The following is a 27032-nucleotide window of genomic DNA, read 5'->3' as shown; positions in this document are numbered from 1 at the left end:
GGACAAAAGAGACTAGAAATCTTATTTCCTTTTGCATTAATAATATGCAATTCTATGGGATTAACAATTTAATTGAAATCTATTTGAGAAAAATAATATTGAATGATCTTTGTAATTTAACTTTCTATAAAATTACTGAGTTCAGTACTACTGTATAATCATTGTACAAGGGAGATACAATGGCCAACATCCATGACCCTTTCTGCATCGTATTGTGAGACTAGAAATATACCTGTTAAACGGAACCCTTGTACCCTCCCAGTCAATTACACATCTTCATTCTACAAGTGAAATACAAAGGGCAACAGCCATGCCAAGCATCAACGATATGATCTGGGCTGCTGAACTCTTAATGGTTGAGCTGCCGTTATTCATTTCTGCAAGAACTCCAGCTACAGCAATGTATATGAATCCACCTGCTGTAAATCCCTGCAGGAAAGATAAATACTCTTACGTTTGCCTCAGACTATTTACCTAAAAAAAATGAAAATATTTATCGTAGAGTGAATCGCACCTCGATCAGAGATGATTGTCCTGGATCTTGTCCCCAGAGCAAAGCCTAGAACAAAAGCAGTCATTTTTAATTTCTTTCTTTATCTTTTTGTCATAATGTCAGATTTGAGCACTGCAGACATATCACTCACCAATGCAGTTCCTGCTAGCGCTAGCAATGCTGAGAGGAAATTGAAAAAGAGGGCTTTAGAAGCGCTAAAACCGGACCTTATTAGAATGCCAAAATCTCCTATCTGCACAGATGTATACTCCAAGCCATAAACTTCCAAAGCACAATGTCAAACCAGTGACAGATTTACAACACTGTTAGAAAGTTAAGAGTTTCTGAGGCTACATGATTTCTGAGCCATCATACATGGGAAACAGTATGACAACCGTGCATGGTGATACAGAAACAAATAATACCATTACAAATTTTATTATTAAATCCTAAATTTGGTATAAAACAAGATGCCTGTTAGTGCTGCAGATCACCAAAAGCCCTACATACAATTTAAGGATTAACAACAAACGAAAAGGGAAGAAACAAGACATAGAAAAGTAAACCTTATCTAATGGTTGGGGTGGCTATAAATGCCACATCAGCTTTCCTAGCCACAAAAACCCCTCTAGTGGTTAGCACAAACAGAAGATAATCTTGTGTCCCCATTTCTCAATCCCCATCCTTGTCCTTCTCATACAAAAATTCCCAATTTATTTAAAATAATATATTGACCCACACAAATAAATTGAGACTTTTTTTTTGTGCGAGGGACAAGAATGGGGACAGAAAATTATCATCCGCCACAAACCCTCATTTGGATGAGTTCCACGCGTCAATCAACTTCTTATCCTCTTTATTTTGCATTTAAAAGTTTTTTATTAACAAAATAAAATTATTGATTGAATAATAATTATTAATTGAATAAACATTAATAAGTTAATATATATTTTTAGTCACAAAAAATTTCAAAATCGAATTTCTTTCCATATTTAAAACTACAAAAAAAAAGGTACGGATAAATTACATACGTGGTGTACAACCTTTAGCTCGTATCACACTTTGACGTACAACCTTCAATTTTGCACACTAAAAATGCACGACTTTATAGATAACCTCCCACTATGGTGTACAGGACCAGAAAATGACTGGCCAAGCCTGTTAAATGTAACACATCATCCATTTGACCTCTCTAAAAGTCAAAAATTGACCCCACCTAACATGAAAACTTTTTCACCCTCAAAAGTTTTAATACTCATTTTCTGACTCTCTTTCTCTTACTTTTTCTCCTCCTTCCCCTTCTCATTAATCTCTCTCTCATTGCTCTCATTTGTATCATTCTCTTAAATATCCATTGACTCTTAAAAATATATATATTAGAGCAAGATTTTAAATTAGAAACTCAAATTAAGGAGCCAAATTCCTACCGAAATGTGAATTTCTTTAATGGTGATTTTCTATCTGCAACTTAATCATCTATCAACAGTCGGAAAGTTATAGTTCACACCGTCGTAGCAGAACCATCTTGTGCTGTGCCCACTGCCCGCCGTTCCCAATCTCCCTCCTAAATTTCCCACTGACAAAGATCGATTTTACTCGTGCTACACCCTTTAAAGTTTTGATGTTGTTGACCAGACTATTCTATGATCTGGATTCTTACCTGACTAGGTTAGTTTGGTTTCTATAACAAAGTTACTTCCATTATTTTCAAATTGGTGGTAAATTAAGGATTAGCGATACAGAAACCATTGAAATTGCGGGGAAAGAAATTGAGAACATGATTTCCGGTTGCTGTAAGCAATTATGTATATGAATTAAGAATAAAAACCCAATAACTGGTTTTACCGTTTATTTGAATTTCTAATTTAAAATCTTGTTTCCCCAATGTGTGTGTGTATATATATAAGATTTAGTTATGGATATTTGAGAGATATGAACAATGAGAGAGAGATTAGAGAGAGGGGGGAAGGAGGACAAAAAGTTAGAGAGAGTTAGAAAGTGAATATTAAAACCTTTGAAGATAAAAAAGTATTTTCATGTTAGGTGGCGTCAATTTTGAGTTTTAGAGAGATCAAACTTTTGATGTGGCGTAATTAATAGGGTTGACCGATCATTTTCTGGTTTAGTACACCAAAGTGGGAGGTCAACCATGAAGTCGTGCATTTTAGTATGCAAAATTGAAGATTGTACAACCAAAGTGTTATACGAGAGAAACATTGTATACCACGTATGTAATTTACCCATAAATAAACATATATGAAATAAAAAAATTCACAAACATATATTCTCCCAGAGGAGTTTTCGATTTAAAAAAATTAATAACAAAAAAATCTAATTGAAGACACATTAACACAATTAAATTCAAAATATAAAAAAGCCATAATTCCAATTGAATTACAAAGACAATTAAATTCTAGGGAAAAGTATAAAAATAAACCTTGTGGTTACACCTGTTTTCGAACAACACCCATGTGGTTTAAAAGTTTGCAAAATGGTACCATGTACTTCATTCCGTTAGCAAATACATACCAAATTGACTAACGCTGTTAAAAGTCAAAGGGCAAAGAGTTAATTTGATCCTTATATTTATTTATTTTATAAATTAGCATCTTTTATTATCTAACTATCACAAATAAACCCCAAAATAAAAATTAAAAATCAAATACACTATCTTCTCCATCTCTTTAATTTCTTATTTTTGTTCTTTCTCTCCCTTCTCTCTCCTCTTTGTTAATTTCTCTCTAAAATCAATTGAATTTCTCACTCTAGAAAGAAACAATCTCTCTAATTGATATGGTTCATCACCATCTTCTTCAGTAGCACATGAACAAGGAAACTCCCATGAATCCAACTCAATGCTCTCCGCAGACACTGATCGGAGGAGAACCTTCTTATCAACACAACTGCTACCAAATATTAGACTCCTAATAAACTCCATCTGAATTTCTCACTCCATTTTTTATATCATTCAAAGAAATCATTGTCCTCTCACTTTCAGCTATGGAGTCTCAGATTCTTTCAGGTTAGCTCTCGATTTTAGGATTTCAGCTACGGCGTCCCAGATTCTTTGAGGATTTTGTGTTTTTCTCCTTCCGCCGCAGCTATTAATCCGATGAAAAGGTTCATTCGCGTTCCTTATTCAATGATTTTCACAATAATACGATGATAAGGATATTTTTGCATTATGCTGGAAATCGGATGAGGATTTTCTAATTTGGTTGATGAATGATATGTATGTATGAATTTGTTTTTTTCTTGTTTTTGGTGAATTATGGAATAGACTTTCAGTAATTTGCGTTAAAAATTTGATGACCTAGTGAATTACCTTAGGATTTGATTTGATTATTACTTTGTTAATGTTAAGAAAATTCAGCAAAATACAAACGAAACACCGAAATGATGTCCAGGAACAATGTAATTTTGTCTTAGGGATTTGTGATTTTTCTCTTTATTTCCTTGCCCCGTAGCAATGGAAATTAGCCATAGAATTATTGGATCTAGATTAATTGTTTGATGAAAGCTATGAATTTCATGAGAAGATGTTGTATTTTACCAGAGGTCACGGGTTCGAGTCTTAGGAGCGGCCTCTTGCCAATTAAATTGGCAAGGGAAGGCTTGCCCCCAATACACCCTTGTGGTGGGACCCCTCCCTGGATCCTCGCTCAGCGGGGACGCGTAATGCGACCGGGCCGCCCTTTTTTTTTTTTATTGATTCGCTTGTAGGTAATTTGATGTTGCTGAAATAAGCAAATTTACGATAGCTGTGTTTAGAATGATTATGCCTATTGTTGCTTAACAATGAATTTCATGTTTTTAGTGCATATACAATAATTTAACATGCATTCAAACAAGGATTTCGGTACAAGCCTTGAACCTGCAGAAGTTTTGAACCTGCAGAAGTTGCTTTACCCATGGGTTCTACCAAAGAACAATCAAAGCAACAAGGTGGTTATGATATCAATATATTGGGATGGTCTCTTCTTTCATTTTTTGCTCAAGTGTTTTGTGGAAGACGATCAATTTGAGTTCATCAGAACTTTGTTTGAAGTTTTGAAGGATTATGGGCCTTAAGAGAGAGAAAAGGTAAGAGAGAAGAGAGAGAAAGAAGAAAAAAAATTAAAGAGAGATGAAAAAGATGGTTTAATTGATTTTTATTTTTTATTTTGGGGTTTGTTTGTGATAATTAGATAATAAGAGGGGTTAATTTATAAAATAAATAAATATAAAGATCAAATTAACTCTTTTCCCTTTGACTTTTAACACTGTTAGTCAATTTGGTATGTGTTTGCTAACGGAATGAAGTACATGTACCATTTTGCAAACTTTTAAACTACATGGGTGTTGTTCGAAAACAAGTGTAACCACAAGGTTTATTTTTGTACTTTTTCCTAAATTCTATCCAACAAAATTAAATTCAATGGAATAAATCCGTTGTGTGAATCTAGGGTTTTCAAACACAATTAGATTCTGAATATAAAAAACCATTTAATAGGAAAGGGAGTACTACAGCGGCCCCACGTAGACAGGCAATTTTCAAGCTTAAGTCCAACACGCCATACAGATGCATTGTGAAACACGCCCCAATCATTACCAACCACCTCCGCTCCATGATGCACACTGCCTTCCACACGCCTGCGCCTCGTTTAAACCTTCCTCCCAACAGATCGCGAATTCTGGCAATGTCAGGATTAGAATTCCTGGCAATAGAAGATTAGGGCGGAAATAGAATATAGGGAAGAGAAGAATAAGGAAGAAGAGATAAACAGAGAAATAGGAAGAGAATCGCATAGAATTAGAGAAGAGAGGTGAGGAAGGAGATAAGAAAGTAAGATTTCATTGGATATATATTTTTTTGATACGTTTTCCATGCAAAAGGGGACCCTAAATAGGAATAGTTAGAGCTAACCTGGCAGTAGTAACAATTGTAAAACTTTCCTAAACAACTATATAAAGCAATCAAACAACTAATTAACAGCTTAATGTAAGACAATTAACCACCTAAATAATACCTAAATAATTCTCCTTGATTACTCTAATAATCTTGACAATACTCCCCCTTTAGAGCAATCTTGTCCCCGAGAATGCAGGAAGTCTGGAATTCAGTGAACTTGAAAGGGCTCTGCGACTGAAAGAGTCCATTGAATTTGTAGCGAAAAACAGTGAACCTCAAAGGGCTCTATGACGAAAACAAACCATCTTTAGTGAGCCATCTTATTGGTTTATACTAGCATCATCACGCCATAGGAATTTCATTCTTTCCGATGCATAAGGTTGGTAAGCTGCCTCATCTCCTTGCTTAACACTAAAACTATCTCATAGAATATCATAAGATAAGCAAAACTTTGCATCATCAACTAGCACAAGTGGGTAGATTCTGAGTGTTTCCGTGAAGATAATTCATCAATGTTGGCTGCCAATTTTGCAAAATTGAAAAATCCATTTTGTCAGATATTAATATGAAATGGACCTTGAACTATCAGCTTGAGCTTTTAGTTCAATTGGTTCCATGACATGGTATCAGAACCCGTGTGACCAAGTGGTCCACGGTTCGATTCTTGGCAGCCCCATTTGTTGAGTTATTTGCAGGACATGGTAACATGGGCCTGTGTTGTGCACGCTTCAAGCCCAATGGGCATTTGCGTGGGGGTGTGTCATATATTAATATGAAATGGACCTTGAACTATCAGTTTGAGCTTTTAATTCAATTGGTTCCATGACACATTTCTTGTGCAACAGGATGCTGGCAGAGAACACAGATGAACCAAGATAAAGTGGTTGTTGTTGTGTCTTTTCCAGCAATCACAAGGTTAAGACTTCTGCCCTGTAAATGTGTCATCCCCTTCTTCGCTCAATCCACACATGCTGTCAAAAACAGCTCCAAACGCAACCTTGAATATAGAATCCAAGGTTGATTTCATAAACCATCCCTTATTCAGGTAGGCAGAAGGTTTACCAACCTTTGAAATGCCACCAAAAGGCTTGAGCACATTCCCAAACTTAGTTTCATACTCCCCATCATTTTCAGCAAAACAACTTGTGCCAGGCCATCCAACATTTGCGTTTTCAGAGGATGAAGAACTCAATCCAAATCCTCCAACACTGCTCTTTTGCTCATCATTACAGTCTACATCATCTCGAACCCATGTAGATGCTAATAGAACCCGATCATTTTTCACTCCCTTTCTGAAGGCATGTAGTTGATGTTGTGGTATTGGAAGTGTTTTTGCTAAAGATGCAGAACCTTTGATTTGAGACTGCATCTCAACAGTGATTACGTGCACAGGACTTGTCATTTCTGACGATGCATCTACAATGTGAATCACCATTTGCAACACCTCGCTCATCTTGGGGCGAGTTTTGAGATTCCTGACCAAACATCGATCGGCAATAATAGCAAGCTTCTGAGCTGTTTGGAGGGCCACTGCCCTCCATCATCACAGTAGCAAGCTAATTTAACAAGATTTGTATGATCCATCACGCCAAAAACATCCACTTCTGTCATCCACTCTTTGTGCCTATGTTACTCTCTTTTACCAAGTTGTTCGACAACAACTTCAAGCCTTTTATTCAGGTTCTCCGTGCTCTTGATAGATCCTCCATAAAGACACCCAAAACCCAACTTCACCACTCGACTAAAATTCTTAGTAGCTAACTTAAGCTCAGAAACTGTGAACACTCCAAGATTTACTAGGAGGTCTTTGAGATATATTTGGGAACGAAGGCCTCCCCACCAATTTTGAGCTACTACTTGAGACATTTTGAGAATTCTATTGTTGTTGATCCTTTGTTCACCATTCTATTCTCCAATTTAAAATGAACACCTCATAGCCCTTGAAGAATTTGCATACATGGTGTGGGGTTTCTTCATCTATAACACCTTTTGTTGACAATTTCATGCCACATACAATTGATAAATTTGTAGAATCATCCATCACTATTTTGTCAAAACTTTTCATCATGTGAATCGGCTTTGGAACACAACGGTGACTGGACATGAGCTATGTGTTTTCTCAACAGAAGTAGGAAGGTTTTGGGTTCTGACATCTAAAGTTTTCTGTTTGACCACCGGAGGTAGATTGGTTTCAAGCATGATTTTCAACTTGTTTGAGGTGTTTTGGGTCCAAAGTGGAGTCGTGATTGGAAACCTGAAGGTCGGGTTAGGTTTCTGAGTTGTTATAGGTGTTGGGTTGATTTCCTGTAGAGGTTTTGGTGTAGGAATGGTTAGTTTGGGGTCATTGCTTTGGAGCCAAGGGAGATCTAACTATAGGATTGGGCAGACCACTGATCTATGGGTTGATATGACATTGATTCAAATTGATTTTCAGGTTTCAACCTGTTAATAAAATAAGAATCAGTAACGTTGGGGTTTACCTTCTCTGTTTTAAGCTTAATGGCTTCAAGCTGACCTTGATTAACAATTAGATCAGTGGTCTGCTTCCTTGGGGAAGGCTGCTCTCACACATCTTCAAAGTTCCCTAGCAAATGGGGATCTGCAAGCTGTCCTCCTCTCACGCATTTCATCAAATAGTTGTAAGTAGTTGTCAGGGCTACTCTTATTGCTTCTAGAATGGATTTCATTTTCCAAGGATGGTAAATTGGATGATGAAGCTCCTTGAGCTCCATGAACTCCTTGGATTAACTGGGCTAAGTAGGAGAACGATTTCTGAATAGTTTCTTCAAGGGAACGACAGGACTTGCTTCGGAATCTCTTGTAAAAGAGATTCAAAACGTTTATTCTGTTCAGAATGAACAGAATGGAAATTTCGAATTCGAGTTTGCATCAACTCAGTGCACAGTAGTAGCTTTCATGGCTGCGAAACCTTAATGACCTAGGAAAGAGGTCTCTGATACCAATGTCAGGATTAGGTCTTTTTTTTTTTTTTTGATAAAAAACAAACATTAGGATTAGGATTCTTGGTAATACAAGATTAGGGCAGAAATAGAATATACGGAAGAGAAGAATAAGGAAGTAGAGAGAAACAGAGAAAGAGAAAGAGAATCGCAGAGAATTAGAGAAGAGAGGTGAGGAAGGAGACAAGAAAGTAAGATTTCATTAAATATATTTTTTGATACGTTTTCCATGCAAAAGAGGACCCTAAATAGGAATAGTTAGAGCTGAACTGGTATAGTGCAGCTGTTAACTTTCCTAAACAACAATTTAAAGCAATCCAGTAACTAATTAACTTAATGCAAGACAATTAACCACCTAAATAATTCCCCTTCATTACTATAATAATCCTGACAGGCAAGTTGCTAATTTGTAGCAACTTTCAAAAACTGCATTCTAGTGGTTGGAGACTGACCAGCAATATAATATTTTTTAATTGCTGATAAGTCCCTCTATTCCAGCACTAGAGATGCTCTTTAACACCCACTCACTAAAGAAAAGAGTGAGTTGTCCTACTCATTAAGACAGCTTCCATGCAAGAACGTGGTGGTGGATGTGTCTCACATGTGCACGGGCATAAGAGAGAGAACAAGTAAAAGGACAGAAGAGGCAAGCTCCATCGTCTGAGATGGATGCAGACTACAAGAATATGTTGATAAAATGGAGTACATATTAGAGAGAAAAAAGAAAAAAAGCACTCGCATGCATAAAAACATATTGACTGATTATATTTGTTGAATCGTGAAGAATGGATCCTTCAACTACTATTTCTGATCAATGGAAAGAACAAAGAACACGTACCTCCTGAGGAAGCTCATGCGCAAGCAAAAATAAAGTTCTAGACCACCCTCCAACAGATCCGTAGAGCAGAAATGCACTTCCTAAAGCCATTCCGTCTGTAAAGTTGTGCTGCAAAAGTCAAATGCATATTTCAATCTTTTGCATATCCAAGAAAGTGAGTTATGCAATATGGTGTCGTTTAGTTCACGGAGTGGAATAGGTATTCTTTAGAAATAATTATTTCTATGTTTGGTTAATGGAATGAGATTATATGGAATAGCTAAGTTGTTGTTCAAAAGGTAACTTTACCCCTTGCATGTAATTTTCTATTTATTTTCAAATTTTAATTATTACCATAAATTATTCAAATATTTAATACAAATTATTTAAGCAAAAATGTGAAAAACGATAAAAATGGAAAAATGCAAACAAAACGGTACAAATGTGAAAAACACGAAAAACAGTTCAAATGTGAACCGGAAAAAAAAAAGGTAAAAACCATAGTTGTGAAAGGCGGTCGCCTGAGGCGAGAGGCGACCCAGGCGTTCCTTCCCCCGCCTTCTTCACTGGAAGGCAGGCGTTATTCAGAAGGCGACCGCCTGGCTGCCACAGGCAAGAGGCGGTCGCCTTCTGAACTTAGGTGGTTACTTACAGTTTTATTTTTATTTTTAATCAGAAAGAAAGAAACATACAAGGGATTTTAGGTTAAAGAAATCGGAACTTTTGGAAGTATAGAAGAAAAAAAAAACAAAATATCCACAACAGCACCGATCGATCCACACATCCACAGAGAGTTTAGGTGAAGTTTATGAAAGTGTGTGAAAGTTTATGCTAATGCTACTGTTATGAAAGTTTATGCTAATGCTACTGTTATGAAAGTTTATGCTACTGTTATGAAAGTGTGTGAAAGTTTATGCAAGTTTACGAAAGTGTGTGAACTGAAAATGTGTGAAAGTGTTTGCAACTCTATGGAAGTTTGTGAAAATGTATAAAAGTGTATGAAATAGTAGCTTACAAGAGTCTAATTTTCCAAATTTTGCAGGCTTTTGGACATGATGAATATTAGTAATTATAATACATCGAAAGTGACAACAAGAATGAATCCTTGTTGGAAGTATGTGCAAGAGGTCAAGGCAGGGAAGTATGATGACATTGAGTTTGATGATGATGTTTGATATGATATTAGCAATTAGGATCTTAGTTTAGACTAGAAGTTTTATTTTATTTTACAACTTTAGAAGTTAAACTAGTCAATTTGAGTTATGGTTTTATTTTTTGTTTTTTTCTAATTTGTTTGTCGCCTATTTTGCCCTTATCGCCTCGACTCGCCTTTCGCAACTTTGGTAAAAACACGAAAAATGAAAAATGTAAAAACCAAAAAAAAAAAAACATGAAAAAACGATAGTAATATTCGAATTAAATCTGTTATGGTTTCTCTGCAATGTGTTTGTGACATTTTATACAATTTTCGATTCTCATTGGATGAAACTGATTCGACTTGGGTTTCATCAATTAACTATTTGCATTTGATGCTTTAAATTTACTGATTGGATCATACCTATTATTTGGCTGTTCAATTACAAAATATACATGAACCTAGATAATATAGTAATTAATACCAACCCTACATATATACCATATACACCTACGATCATCATAACATACATAGTTTGTAATTGAATTAATTAATAATTACAATTTTCGATTCTCATTGGATGAAATTGATTCAATTTGGGTTTCATAGTTTGTAATTGAATTAATTAATAATTACAATTTTCGATTCTCATTGGATGAAATTGATTCAATTTGGGTTTCATCCATTAACTATTTGCATGATGTTTTTCATGTTTTTCACATTTTTACATTTTTCATGTTTTTTTTTTTTTTTGCGTTTTTCACATTTTCTCATTTTAACAGTTTTTCATGTTTTCCCGTTTTTACCCTTTTTTGCGTGAAATGTGAAACAAATTATATCAAAAGATGTGAGAGGGTTAATTTTTGAATCAAATAAAATATTAGTTATGAAATAGCTATTCCTAGGTTTAATTTTCCACCAATTGTGGAATACAAATTCCATGGAATATCTATTCCATGGAAAAATAATGAACCAAATGGTGGAATAGGGATTCTCTATGAATACTATTATATTCCTAGTCTATTCCATGAACCAAACATCACCTACAAGTTTCTCTTCAAGAATAACCGAAAGCTTGATGAAAAATGTAAAACTCCTAAAAGGAACACATACTTACAACACCATCAGAAAACAGATTGAGATAACCGAACACCAGATTTGATGGTGCCTGAAAAGTTTCCTTTTTGTTCAATGTCTTGCTAGCGTTAGAAGAGAAATCTGAAGCGTAAATTACTGATGTATCATTGTTGTCATCGACTGTAGTCTTCCTCTACAAAAGGCAAGTACATGACTAAACTTCATAGAAGTACTAACCATAGCTTAACATAAATGGGGTTGATGCTACAATGCAATGGTAATGTTTCCTTGATGAATACATCAGATAAAGATTTCACAATCATTTAAATATCAAAGAAAAAGTATACCCCGCTTCCCTTGATGAATACATCAGATAAAGATTTCACAATCATTTAAATATCAAAGAAAAAGTACCCGCTTCCTTGATGAATACATCAGATAAAGATTTCACAATCATTTAAATATCAAAGAAAAATTATATCCCGTGTTATTTGAAAATGCCATCACCCAAGTTGCGCTTTTGCTGTGCGTCCAAATTATATACTTTTCATTGTGTTGGTACTGCAAAAATTTGTTTGTCTTTTTTCTTCCACCAAACTTGGCAACTTAGGTATTAAAATTCCCGACACCCACGTGCATGAAATTGAAATTTTTGTCTTTGGCAGAATTTTATGCAGAGTGTATAGACCAGACTATCCTGCTAAAGCATCTCTTGCCATGAACTATGCATTGACAAGAATCATAAGAAATCAGAGTTGTCCTCTGACTGCTTAAAGTTGCAAAACCCCCTTATTCTGTGAAAGAAGAGAAAATAACATACTTTCATCTTTATTCCCAAGGTTATACTTCTTTATTTTATTTATTTTCATTTAATATTTTTATATTTATTTGCTATATAATATTTTCTAAATGACACTATGATAACTTTCAGCTAACCTTCCGAAGAAGAGATTCATTTTCAGATAAAACATCCCCATTCAAAGAGTCATCTGAGATTTCATCTGATGCTTTTCCTTCGGTTTTGTTGGAAGAATGTGACAGCGTCACATCATTCACATTATCATCATCTTTCAATTTCTTACTACTATTGTGAAGATGATGATGGTGATGACCATGACCCCATGCATGAGCTCCAGAAGAGTTAGCTTCAACATATCTGACCACCTTCTCAACAAGAAGAAAAAGTACAATGCCAGCTGCAACAACCAATATACCAAAAAGCATTCAAGTTGCTGTAACGTAATAGTAAAACAAGATCAATAAAATTTAACAACCAGACATTTGCACCCCCAATGGGAAGCGTTACTTTGATAGAACTCTCTCTATCTCTATCTATCTATCTATCTATCTATCTATAACAGAACAATAATAAAACAGAAAACGTATGCTACACCATATATCAACTCAATTAACAAAGTTCATTTACAGGTAAATTATGCAAGTAGTAGAGAAGCTGTGGATGCAAGTATTGCTAGTTTCTGTATCCAATGATCATAGATGATCATGTCAGGATTAGGGATTCTGACGTTAGACTTAGGAATAGAAATTTAAGGAATGAGGTGAGAAAGAGAGAAAAGAAGAGAGGAAGTGCAGAGAATTAGAGAAAGTAGAAGGAAATTGATAATATTTTCATTTGAAAGAGAAGATACTGCTGAGGTGGCAGGCCAGTACAAATATAGTAACTAACTAATTCCCCATATACTAAAGGAAAAAATAACAATAAAACAACAACTAACTATCACCCACATAATAAAGCATTGACAGAAATATGAAATTGATACTTAAAACCTGATATCTAATTTCTCTTTTCAATCCTCCAATGCCGTGACAATACTCCCCGTTTAAAGAATTCTTGTCCCCAAGAATGTATTAAGACAGTAAACTGAACTGCCAACATAGATTGATTCTCCCAAGTAGTGTCAAGTGCTCCCATACCAGCCCATTGTATAAACAGAGAGGAAAACACCACATTGGAAATTATGCCATTGCGAGTGTTAAGGAGAACTAGGAGGTGGGCTAGTGGCGTTAGCAGTACCACAGCTATTAGCAGGATTGAAGGATGATTTGAACTATGGAACTGGTGACTTGCAAGTGCATGGTTCAAAAGAGCATTACGAAGGTTCAAGGCAAGGATCGCATTTCATAACCAAGCGATGGCATTGCTGGGAAACATGAGGCTGGATTGGCTTTTTCCAACATTGAGAGATGTAACATAACCTCCTGTTGGAGATGCTTGAATAACGTAACAATGTTAACCTTGCCCACAAAATATAGAATTTGAGCAAACAATCCATAAAGTATTTCCTGCTTCAAGGAGAAGTGCTCATAGCACCAGTTTGCTAGCAAAAGAGTAGGAATTTTCACAAGGTCGGGATCAACATGCCCCACAATGATTTTGGCAAATGAAGCATGATTGCAATTAGTTTGGACCATAGGGCCAAACTCATGAAAATGGCTAACCATGTTAGAGAATCTCAATAAACTAAGACAACCTTCAATTCCCTTTTGCAACTGAGCTGTGAGTAGTGGCACTAAAATCTGCCGCACACCATTTTGCTTGATACTGCACCATTGTGAATAGCCACCACACCAGTATGATAATGTTTTCCCTTCTCTTGTATATAAAGCAAGATAGAAATAACTCGAGAGTTCACAAGAACTCCAATCATAAGCTGAAAAGATGTTAACATCACTGTGACTACATATGCAATTCCCTGAAATCACAATCCAAAGATGTATTTCACAAATTTGGAAATCCTAGGTAAAACCAAATCAACAGGGAAGTAATGGCTCTAAGAGCTTGGAAACTCACATTAAACTGGTTTACTCCAGCCTTCTTCACGTAGTATAATAGAGCTCCCATTCCAATTCGAAGCTCTCTTTCCTCTTCCTATATCATAACTCCCACTAGAAAAACAGAAAATCCCATGTAAATTGAGTCATCACATGTGCTTAATTTGCTACTAGATTTAGGCATGAGCGATTCCAATTCCTCACATAGAGATACTAACAGAGCAGCAACTTCAGGGATAACATCATGCAAGGAAAGCATATGAACATTAACAACTGATGGAACTCCCAAAAATTTAGCATTTAGCATAGGCACCCAATCAACCCAATGACTCCTATGTCCTCTATACATAGTAAATATAGGAGGAAATAGAGGTTTCACTATTTTCAGAACAAGAGGCTTCCCTTCCTTGGTCCAGTAAACACCGACTTCCCAACTCCGCTTGTTGGGGATGGCTTCTTCATTATAGGTGACATTAACCCCATAACAAAATGTTTAGGAGCACGAACAATATTGCAAAACACAGAATCATAATCCATATCTAACAGCTGCTTGGATTTGAAATTAAAAGGAACTTGGGAATGTTGAGATTTAGCAAGGAGAATGAAGACATTAAGCGGTTCTAGGTGCGATGTATAAAGGGAAAGGTTTGTGTTGCCTTCAATCAGCTTCTGTTTCCCTCTTTCAAACCGATACAATAAATGACTATCATCAACATCTTGAAAACTAATGCGGTTTGAATCATTTAAGAGCTTTGGAAGGAACTCCTTCAAGATCTTGGTCGCAATAGAAGGCACCCAAAATTCATTTCCATTTAATCATCTCTTGTAGTACTCTTTCCCAATCCAATGTGACTTCAAAGTATATATGAAATGAGATTGGTAGACTGAATTCCAAGCTATCCCACACAATTCATATGCACTTCCCTTCAAAAACAGCAATGCTAGTATGCCATAACCCACCATCTATATGATGCACATCCAAATTTGTATCAAATTCACCATGGCTTTCATTCTCTCTAAACCAGGCGACCCTTGCAAGTGAACCACTATCATCATCAATAGATAACCCAACTATCCCCTTCTTACTTTTCTTCTTTTGTTTACTATCATTAGCCTTCTCACTTCCTTCTATTAGCTTCACCAATGAAATTCCTCCTATTAGCTTCACCAATGGAATTCCTCCCTCCTTTCTGGACTATAAATTTCCTTTTTCATATATGAATGAGGGCGAGCCTTGACGCAACGGTAAACGTTGTTGTCGTGTGACCAAGAGGTCACGGGTTCGAGTCTTAGGAGCGGCCTCTTGCCAAATAAATTGGCAGGGGAAGGCTTGCCCCCAGTATACCCTTGTGGTGGGACCCCTCCCCGGACCCTCGCTCAGCGGGGACGCGTAGTGCGACCGGGCCGCCCTTTATATATGGATGAGGAATCCATATATGAACTCTTATGAGTTGGGTTGATAATGAAGGTCGAGTTAGGTTTCAGATTGTTTGGGGTCCAAGGTGGAGTGGTGATTGGAGATTTGAAGGTCGGTTTAGGTTTCAGAGTTGTTAATGATGTTGATTTGATTTCAGCAAAGGTTTTGGTGTAGGAATGGTTAGCTAAGGGAGATCTAAATGTAGGATTGGGCTTAGGAGCCTCAATCACGTCCTTGAGATGTATGTCTTGAATCTTAGCATGCTTATAGAGATCTATCGATTGATATTACCTTGAATCAGATTGAATTTCAGGTTTCAAATTGTCAATGAAATAAGAATCACTAAGGTTGGGGTTTACCTTCTCCATTTGAAGCGTAAGCCCTTCAAACTGACCTTGATTTGAAAATACAGTAGCTGCTTCCTTTTGTTGAGGGAGCTGCTTCACTATTTCGAGATATATCAGCTCTCATTTCCTCTCAGGAATTTCATCAAACAGTTGGGAGGCCGTTTGCAAGGTATCTTCTTCCTAGTTCACAAGCATTGCATCAAACAGCTAGGAGGCAACAAAGGAAGGATTTGAAACTGCTTGCTTTTCTAGAATCAGTTGAGCCAAAGATACGAGGGATTTGTGGATTCGTTTCCCATCGCTGATTAGATTCTTCCATGGCCAGAGAAAAAAATGCTCTGATACCAATGTTAGGATTAGGGACTCTCACGTTAGATTTAGGAATATAAATTTAAGGAATGAGGTGAGAAAGAGAGAAAGAAGAGAGAAGAAGAGAGCAATTGCAGAGAATTAGAGGAAGTAGAAGGAAATTGATAATATTCTCATTTGATACCCAACTTGTACAAGGGCATGACCTCTTATAGTAGAAGATACTACTGAGGTGGCAGGCCAGTACAAATTACAGCTAGTAACTAACAAATACTTAATTTAATTCTAGAACAGAGCATGATAACAATAATTGATGAAAAATGAGTTCCCCAAATTTGTTGATGCTTCAACTATTGGAGCAGACCATCTTTCTTTTTTCTTTTCTTTTTTTTGCGTCTTTCTGGTGTACATTAGCATAGTATTGTCTTGCACTCCTTTACATTGTTATCAATATTCCGAAAATATGGAGGCATGCAGAAGTCATATTTTGGGCAAAAAAGAAACAAACACATTTAGCAAATAATGTAAGCAAGTTCTATATCGTGATAATTGTTAAAGGCGCAAGGCGCTAAGGGGCTTGGAGCCTTGGGTCAAGGCGCAACCCAAGGCGCGCGTCTGAGGAACACGAGGCGCCAAATATATATATATATATAGCATAGTTGTGAAAGTCGAAAGGCGAGCCGAGGCGATAAGGGCAAAATATCGCCTCACGACAAATTAGAAAAACATAGAAAATAAGACCATAAGTCAAATTGACTAGTTTAACTTGTAAAGTTGTGAAACAAAATAAAACTTCTAGTCTAATAATAAGATCCTAATTCCTAATAACATATCAAAAATCATCATCAGAATTACTAATACTTCCCTGTCTTGACCTCTTGCACATACATCCCACAAGGATTTGTTCTTGTTGTCACATTCGATGTATTAGAATTACTAATACTCATGTCCAAAAGCATGTTTCACAAAAAGAGGACCTACCGCCTTAACTACAAGAGGCGACCGCCTCTCACCTCTGACCGCCCCTTGACTGAGTTGGAGAGGCGGTCGCCTCTTGTAAATCACCCGTCTTCTTGCCATTAAATAAACAAATGGAGCTGCAGGAATCGAACCCTAGACCACTTGGTCAAAGAGCCTTTGATACCATGTCATGGAACCGTTTGAACCAAAAGCTTAAGCTTATAGCTAAAGATCCACTTCATATTAATATCTGATAAGATTAATCAACCATTTGGTTTACACAACTAGTGAAAACAGTATATGTTACTGAGGCACACCGTGACTCAGGCTCCGAGGCCCAGGCGAGGTGCAAAAGGCGAAAGCCTTTTAAGCTGCGCCTCGCTGAGTGCAATCAAGGCTCACTACATTCAGCCTTACCTAAGGCGTGCCTTTAACAACTATGTGTATCGTATAATAAGTGGTGCTCTCCTAGATGGCTGGTAAAAGAGAGATTCTGCAAATAGTGGCGCTCTCCTAGATCAACTTGCACATCAGCCAAGGGCATTGAGAGTTTATACTTGAAAGAAGGGACAACAACGGTAGAATGGGAAGATCACATCAGTTAGTTATGTAAGGGGATGAGGTGTCTATAGTCAGCTTTTAACCTTTTGTGAGCTGGCAGAAGGGATTTGTATTTAGAGTAATGTGTCACATACAAACGTTGAGTAAAGAAGTTGAAGGACTAATTGAGATAATTGGTCCTGGAATTACTTTATTCTGTCAAAATAGTTGTTATTTCCTATTTCTTGTATTATTTCTTTTCCCTAAAGGCTAGGACAGTTATATGTAGTAGTGGTAGTAGTGGAGTTGTTGGCAGTTTCTTATCCGGCTGTCTGTAACCGTTTTTGTCCATACTCTATTTAGAGGAGGACGTATCTTTTTGGTTATGCAAAAGATTAATGAAGCCATTTTCTTCCTTCTTCCTAAATTCGTTATCACTTTTCCCTCATTCTTCTCTCTTCTCTCTCTAATTCTCTTCTATTCCTTTCTAATGTGACGCTTCTGACATTGGTATCAGAGCCACTGATCCTCCGCCATAGTGACTGACTTTTATGGTACGTAACATTGCAACAAGAACCAGAGCAGCCCACAAAGCCCAGAAGGCAGCCATGGAAGCTTATGAACAACAGCTTAAGAATTTGCAAGATCAAATGAAAGAGCAGTCAGAGGCCATGGAAGCTTATGAACAACAGCTTAAGAATTTGCAGGTTCAAATAAAGGATGTGCAAACAGCTCAACAGCAACTCATCGATTCATTACACCATGAGCAAAATTCTACCAAGAAATCCTTAGAAGAGATGATCAACAAAACTTATTCCACACTCTTAAAATTACTTCCCACAACCGCTGAAACTTCATCTCCACTCCTTGTCCCAAACCAACCTCTTAATCCTAATAAGGATAAAACATCTTTCTCTTATCATGGTGACCTTACTTCAACAAAATGCTACGCAAGTGTGAGCTCCTTGCTTTTGACGGATTAGAGGTCGAGAATTGGTTATGCAAGTGCCAAAAGTATTCCCAAATCTATGTTGTAACCCCAGAAAGAAGAGTGGATCTCGTCAGGCTCTTTCTGTGAATTGGATCAACGGATGTGAAATGGTGGATTGGGAGGTCCTTGTAGAAGACATTACTAAGCATTTCAGGATTTGGAAACCAGCGACGCAGTGGAGCAACCGGCTCAACTCAAGCAAATACCTCAGTTATGGATTACCAGGACCAATTTGAGGCACTCAAACTAAAGATGGAGAAAGTTCATTCATCCAATCCAGATTCATTCTATGTTTCTAGCTTGAAACCAGAGCTCAGGTCTGTGAGGTCTTTTGAGCCTCAGGATATTTACACCACCATCAAGAAGGCCAAATTGTAGGAACACCATCAAACCAAAGGCCACTTTTAAACCTCATCTCAAACCATAGCAACCTACACCCTTAGCCGTTGTTAAACCCTATGCTCCAAACCATACTTCTGTTACTCAAACCCCCAAAACACCTTATCCTAAATCCACCTTGAGCCAAACACCCTATAAAAAGACCATGGGGTTGCTGGAAATGCAATGAACGGTACATCCCATACCACCAGAAGACGAGCAGATTTCATTATCACTTCAAGGGAACTCAGTACTGGAACTCTTAAGCTGAAAGGTACCCTACTTAAGAAACCAATATTAATATCATCATTGATAGTGGTAGCACACATAGTTTTGTCAATCAAAAACGGCTAGTGATGTCAAATTGCATCTGCTTAAAGTGAAACCCGCAGTTGTCACAGTAGCTGATGGGAGACAACTTAGTGTGAATTCAAAATGCAACGAATGTCGGTGGTCAATGCATCACACTAAAATTTCGTTTAACCTGAGGGTGTTAGAATTGGGAGATTATGACATGATTCTAGGGGCATATTGGATGAGAAATAGTAAACTGATAGTTCATAAGGAAGGCAACAAAGTAGAGTTGTGTGGGTTAGGAGTCGAGTCTTCTCTAAAGGCCATGTCCCTTAAGGCTGTCAATAAAATGCTTAACAAGGGATGGAAAGGAGGTGCATGGAGGTGAGGGTTAAATGGGGTTAAATGAAGGTTAGAAAACCTTGAAATAATCCCAATTTCAGTCCCACCAAACTGGTGGGATTTGGAGGTTAACTAAATAACCTCCCCTCCATCCCCTCCCCTCCCTTTAATGAACATTGTCAAACCAGACCCTTAAAGACCCATTACCCCAAACTAAACCACCCTTCCAGCAATATCACCACCTACTCCAAACACCTACCACTCTACCACCGCAAAGAACCCATGACCAGTCAATTCCCTTGAAACCTATAAAAAAGCTAGTGACGGAGATGTTAAGTAGTGAAGTGATTCAACCGAGTCTGCATCCCCAGTATTGCTAGTGATGAAGAAAGAGGGTACTAGGAGGTTCTATGTGGATTATAGGGAACTTAACAAAGTAACTGTTAAGAATAAGTTTCCAATTCCCATTATTCAAGAGATCTGCGATCAGGTTATAACCATAAGGATGAGCATGAAAAACATTCCTAAAACAGCCTTTAGAACTCACACATGTCACTTTGAGTTTCTAGTAATGCCATTCGGGCTCACCAATGCACCAGCGACCTTTCAATCTCTCATGAATACTATTTTTCAACCTTATTTACGAAAGTTTGTGCTGGTATTTTTTGATGACATACTGATCTACAATGCTAGTGAAGAAGAGTACTTACAACACCTGCAAGACCGGCCATCAATTATATGCCAAAGGAACTAAGTGTGATATTGCGGTACCTTATATGGCATATCTTGGTGATATCAATTCTAGTGTTTGGTGTAGCTACAGATCCCTCAGAGGTGACAGCAATGCTTGAATGGCCAACACCAACCACACTTAAGGGCTTGAGAGGTTTTTTGAGGCAGTTACGGGAGCATCAGTAAGCCTCTCACTTATTTATTGAGGAACGATCAATTTGTGCAGACTCCAGAAGCAACAATTATGACTGAGGCACCAGTTTTAGCCCTACCTGAGCTATAGTGTATGCTTGCACTTATTGGAGGCATTACCTAGAAAACTCATACATTTTTAATTAAGACAGACCATGAGAGCATTAAACACTTATTCGAGCAAAAATTACACACTTACTTGCAACATAAACGGGTTTCCAAACTCTTAGGCCTTAATTACACTATTCAGTATAAAAAGGGGGTTGAAAATAAGGTAGGAGATGCCCTACCAAGGCAAATGGAGGACACTACCAAAGTTTATGCCATTTCTGTAGCTATGCGCACTTCGCTTAAAGATGTCCAAGCTTCTTATCAAGGGGATGTAGCAGCAACATACCTTATATAGAAACTTTCTATCCAGCCTATGAGTGCCCCGAGGTGCTCCCTCCAAAATGGGACCCTAAGGTTCAAACAACGGGTTTACACAGGAGCTACAAATGATACAAGGACCAAAATTTTAGAAGTCTGCCACAACTCTTCCTTCGGCGGACATTCAGGGGTCAAGGGCACTCATACAAAGCTCCAACAAACTTTCCATTAGCCCAAAATGCAGGACGATATCATTAGATGGGTGGCAAATTGTGGCACTTGTCAGAGGTGCAAGGTGGATCACTCAGCATATCCTTGACTCCTTTAGCCCCGGCCTATTCCACATCAAGCATGGCACGACATAGCCATGGACTTCATCTAAAAATTGCCTCGTAGATTTACAAAACAAGGGCATTTTATTCCTTTGACTCATCCTTTTAATTTAGCCATAGTTGCTAAGGCCTTTATGGATAACATATTTAAACTCCATGGAATGCCACGATCAACAGTTTCAAACTGGAAAATCTTTACACGCAGTTTTTGGAAAGAATTTATGAAGAAATTAGACATTAAACTGCAATGCAACAGTGCTTATCATCCACATACTGATGGACAGTCAGAGAGACTCAACCAATGCTTAGAGAACTACATATGTTGTATGTGTTTTGTCACTCGCAAGAAATGCATGGATTGGCTCAGCCTTGCATAGTATTGGTATAATACTAGTTACTATGGCGGATTTTCTTCGTGATAGGGAGCATATGAGCTCATATGTTAAGGATTGTTTGGCTTCTTCCCAGAATAGGATGAAGCAAAATGTTGATCGCAACCGAACTGATAGGGAATTCCAGGTAGGGGACATGGTTTTCCTTAAACTACAGCCATACAGACAAGTGAAAATTGCTCTGTGTAGTTCACTGAAGCTTATGGGCCATTTGCAGTAATTGAGGAAACTAGGAAGGTTGCCTATAAGCTAAAGCTTCCTCCGGACTGTCGAATTCACCTTGTATTTCTATACTGCCCCCTAATAGAAGATGCAAAGTGGGTCATATGTCCACAAAATGTCATCAACTTACGCCATGTCTTTGTGGGTGATAAGGCCATCAAATTCTATGGTATGGGTTTTCTGCAGTTGATGCTACTAGGGAGGATGAAAGTACCATTGCCAATCAGTTTTCCGAATTCTATCATTCTTGGGGACAAGAATGTGCAAAAGAAGGGGTATTGTCACATACCAGCATCGAGTTAAGAAGTTGAAGGACTCTAATTGAGATAATTGGTCCTGGAATTAGTTTATTCTATCAAAATAGTTGTTATTTCCTATTTCCTTTTCCCTAAAGGCTAGGACAGTTATATGTTGTTGGCAGTATTGTAAAATTCCCTTTTCCCTCATTCATCTCTCTTCTCTCCCTAATTCTCTTCTTCTATTCCTTTCTAATCTGACGCCGGAACTTTAAGTTCTGACATAATGTTTACATGAGGAGAGGCTAGGCTGTTTTTGGTTGTTCTTCTGCATCAGATTGCAGGGCTCTACATACTTAATGTGGAGAGGGAAGATTCTCCCTGAGGGGCTTAGCCTATCTTTCTTATGTTATTTGTTTTCAGATTAATCAATACATTCTCCATTCCCTTCTTCTACCTATCTTCTTTCCCTATTTGCTTATCTTAACTTCTTGTTATTGTTTCCATCAGAGAGAGAGAGAGAGAGAGAAGGAATTTATGGGCATCTCAGTTGTAAAAAGATCTGCCTCTTCTTAGGAAAGTTCTACGGATATAAAAAAAGTCTAACACAGAAAAGAAAAGACATTTTTTTCCACATCAATTACACATTCTAAAGGACTCCAATAACAAGATTATAGTTCAGTGCACAACTGGCTCCTATATCAATTAAATTGCAGCAGCTAATATTGATTTGGCAGGCAAACTAGGAAATGTCACAGATTACAGATACATGTCACGGTCCCATGATGCTTGTTGGATAAAAATTCTGAGCTTATTCCATTATAAATTTCTGTTGGGTTTCTTTCTTTTTAACGTTGAATAGTAAATGAGATACAAGTTCAACAGATTATTTTCAAACAATCTCATTATGAAAGAGTTAATGAGACATCTGTTTTTTATATAAATCATGAGACACCATATGAGGGTGAGCCTTGGCGCAACAGTAAACGTTGTTGTCGTGTGACAGTTAGAGTCTTAGGAGCGGCCTCTTGCCAAAAAAATTGGTAGGGGAAGGCTTGCTCCCAATACACCCTTGTAGTGGGACCCCTCCCCAACCCTCGCTTAGCGAGGACGCGTAGTGCACCGGGCCGCCCTTTAATGAGACACCATATATACAATTAAGTATACAACTATCCTCCTTTTTTTCTCTCCAAAACAACCAAAATACAGTTTAGAGAACTAAAAGCAGATTCTTTCCTACGAGTCTTCAACGCATAGGGATTTAGATTCTTTTGTAAACACTGAATGTTAGTGCCAGCTTATCTGGGCATGATGGAAAAATATGTAATCTTTATAGGATTGTATTAAGTATCATGAATCTTACCCAATATGGACAATCCAACTGAAAGATCTTTCAAAGAATGAGAATGTGAATTATGAGAGTGGTCAGTGTCGTCATGAGAATGGGAGTGCTCTCCGCCTGTAAAGCATTATTTGACAATATATCTTCAGTTAACAACCGAATCAAAATAACATTTGGAAATGCTGCTGCATTTTAAATTACACTCATGTGAAATTTGCTGAACCTTTCTTAAGAAACATGTCAACTATATGCAGTATTATGTAATTTTCTTATTGGATCAGCCTTAAGCCCGGAAGACAGTCAAGTTAGCCTCAGTTGCATCAGGACGGTCTAGGCTTAGTGAAAATCCCTTGTCAAGGATCAAGTCTACCTTTAAGGGCTTCAACATAACTACAAATCCGATGCCAAAATATATGATATTTTACTGCAAGTATTGAAATTCTCTGTCTTTATGTCGTATACTCGGAGAAAGTTTTCACGGCCAATAATCTAAGTAGCTATTGGAAACAACCTTAATTAGGTGTACTGCAATCTTTTCCCCTACTTCATTGATTATTGACAAGGGAGCTGAGAATTCATACTTGGGGTTTTGTTGTTGTTGGCATCCAAAAAAGTCAATATACATAATATTTCCTTATGTGAAAAGAGGGGTGTAGTTGCCCTTCATTTTCAAGGCACAGGAGATGAGAAAATGCCCCAATGATGACCATGAAGGCATGAACAACTATATTAGGTTTCTAATGTTACTAGAGAATGAATTAAGGTAAAAATTCAGGAAGCACTACTAAAAAGGAAATCACATCAATTCGTCAAAATCCTACCAAATGCGTGTGGTAATTGATGAAGAAAAGCATCCCCTAGCATAGCTCCAGCCTATGAATGGCCAAGAGAAACAAGATCAAAATGAATGAAACCATAAATGCCTCCATATAAAAAGCAGAAGAAACATGGTCTGAAGCTTCTTTAAAATCTAAGTTTTAGGTTTGTCCAAATGCTAAAATGGAAGCCCTCGTATATTTCAATTGGACTACCAGAGTTTCTTATACGAGAGAACACATGTATAAGACATTTAAGCCAAACTGATTTGCATCCTGCCAAAGACTTCAACAGATAAATTGTTGGCTTCAGAACTTATGTGCTATCACTCTCCTTCAAATTACAAAGAATAGATGAACCTAAGTAGCCATTTCATCTTATATTAGACAAACATCAACAAATTATGGTAAACCACAAGTTGTAACAAGTTTCCAACAGAGCCAGTCAAGTTCTGCAAACATACATGCCATAGGAGTCATACGTTGCCTTGAACTAAATATTTAAACTATCACAATTTCATAAGTTGCTGAAATTATGACCAGTTACAACCCAAATTAAACATCCCATCAAGTGAAGAAATATAACTTTTAGCATTAGGATTTATTGCATCAAGTATAAATGAAGGAATCCAACAAAGGTCACAACCTAGAATGGCGGATATTAATTTAAGTTGCCTCAGCCAACCATATATCAAATTCATGTCATATAAAGTGCAGCACAAGTTTTGATAATAGATACAGACACTGCATAATAGAAAGTATATGTTTACTATCCAAATTAAGAATTAATTAATCAGCAATTATGAAAGCTGAGTGCAGAGATCATACAAGATTATAGATATTAACTATACAACAAAATATGAGCGCAGTTTAAGAATCTGACCCCAAATAGAGCGAGTGAATCAACAACTGCCTTTGATGGTTTTCCTTGTACTGAATAAAAGCAAAAAGAAAAAAAAAAAATCAGTCTTTCATATAAAATAAAGGAGAAACACCCAATTCAAAAAAAAAAAAATGCTCATAAGCATGTAATCAAAGGAAAATCAATACCCAACTCAAAACCAATTTCAGAAATTCAAAGCTTAATTCAAGAAACTGAAACATACATGTGCACTCATAGATAGTCACTTACTAAATATGATTGGCAAGATGATCAGGCAGACAAGGGAAGCCAAACTCACCAAAAGTGAGCAGCCCAAGGCATGTAACCAAAGACCTGCGGGAAATGATAATGATCAGAAACAGCAAAAATAATGTGTTGAAGGCTCGCATTAGATCCAATGAGGTACAAATATACAGTTTTCTACCCTCAACAAATCCAAAAATGAATTACAGATGCTAAGTTTAAGCAGATCAGCAGTGTAACGGTGTAATGGTAAGCTGGAGAGACGGAAATTGCTAGTGTTTAAATACATTAAAAATTTTGGTTAATTTACAGATGACTGTAAGTAGAAAGAAATTGAAGAAACTTGCCAATGCTTTACCTGTCAACAAGGCTGTGACATAGGCATCCAATTTATTCTTTTGCTGGAACCCAGCAAGCTATCTTCATCAGTTCTTGTAGGAACTTATATTAAGATAGGAAAAAAAGGAGGTGAACTGAAGGCTGTCCCCATGGCTAGGAAAAAATGTAAAAGCACGAAAATTTGGGAACAATTCAAATTGTTTGCACAAGAGGGTGAAGCAAAAGCTTGAATAACTCAATCGAATCAGAAAATTAGTTAAGTCCGAAAAAATCAACATTAAATAGTGTTATAATAAAGCCTAATCTATTGTGTCACTCACGGTGAGCCTCTAACCATTGAATCGACATGAATCTTAATCTAAATTAAAATGTATCTTAAAGGTTGCAATTTTACAAACTAAAACTGCTCGATTGAACTTTCGTCAAATTGCAGATTAATATTTCGTTCCTTGAGATTTTTTCTTAGAAGCAGAGTTGTATATTCGGGTAGAAAGAAAATTGAACTTACCTAGACCAGTGAGAGTCAAATCATGGTCATGAGTGTGAGTGTGACTGTGATGGTGATGGTGATGCAGGTAGTTACTAAACCCATAGAGCTTCATATCCTCCTCTTCCGCCAATTCTTCCGGCAACTTGGACTCAATCCGGTGAAATTCATGGTCATGATGATGAGAATGGTCATGTCCATTATCACAGTCATGATGATGGTGAGCATGGGAATCGTCGTGAACATGCTGAGCACAGAATCCACTACCAAAGCACAGATCTAGGGAGATCAGTAAAGCCACACACAAAGGCAAGAAGGTCCGATTGCGGCTCTTAAAAAAGAAGATATCCATTTAAATTAAAATGTAAAGAAAGAAATGAAAAGACTAGGAATGGCGGCGCTTGCAGGTGCCTTCAATGGTGATGAAGCAAACAGCGGCGAAGAAGAGTACGAGTATGCCGATTATGATGCCGAAGAGTACTATATCCATTTTTTACATTCTCTCTCTTTCCTTTATTTACAAAATATGATTTTCTTTTAATTAATTAAATTTAATTATTTGGATTTCGAGGAGAGATCTGCCGCAGCGGCGACAAAAAGCAGAAAATTTCAACAAGGTGAAGTTTCAGTATGACTGGATCGCTTAAGCTACGGTTTCCGATTTTGTATGTCAATCTCAACCATTTCTTTGTGGCCATTAACGG

General features: G+C 37.2%; 1 protein-coding gene across 2 annotated transcripts; it reads right to left on the bottom strand.

Moving 5' to 3' along the window:
* Positions 1-26994, bottom strand: LOC136208429 (IAA-alanine resistance protein 1). 2 transcript variants are annotated; one of them, XM_065999291.1, is made up of 11 exons: positions 26350-26991; positions 25509-25592; positions 25260-25309; positions 24383-24434; positions 23583-23678; positions 12310-12569; positions 11414-11566; positions 9183-9290; positions 645-746; positions 515-559; positions 1-429 (listed from the first exon to the last, which is right to left on the bottom strand). In XM_065999291.1, the coding sequence occupies exons 1-11, from the start codon at positions 26678-26680 to the stop codon at positions 277-279; spliced, it is 1434 nt and encodes a 477-aa protein (XP_065855363.1). In that variant the 5' UTR covers positions 26681-26991; the 3' UTR covers positions 1-276. The 2 variants fall into 2 exon arrangements, with proteins under 2 accessions (XP_065855363.1, XP_065855364.1); XM_065999292.1 differs by lacking the exon at positions 11414-11566 and having other exon boundaries at positions 26350-26994.
* Between the last annotated feature and the right edge of the window lie 38 nt (positions 26995-27032).

The sequence above is a fragment of the Euphorbia lathyris genome, chromosome 10 (genome assembly GCF_963576675.1).
Source record: "Euphorbia lathyris chromosome 10, ddEupLath1.1, whole genome shotgun sequence".
Taxonomy (NCBI): domain Eukaryota; kingdom Viridiplantae; phylum Streptophyta; class Magnoliopsida; order Malpighiales; family Euphorbiaceae; genus Euphorbia; species Euphorbia lathyris.
This window is presented reverse-complemented; position numbering and strand designations above follow the sequence as displayed.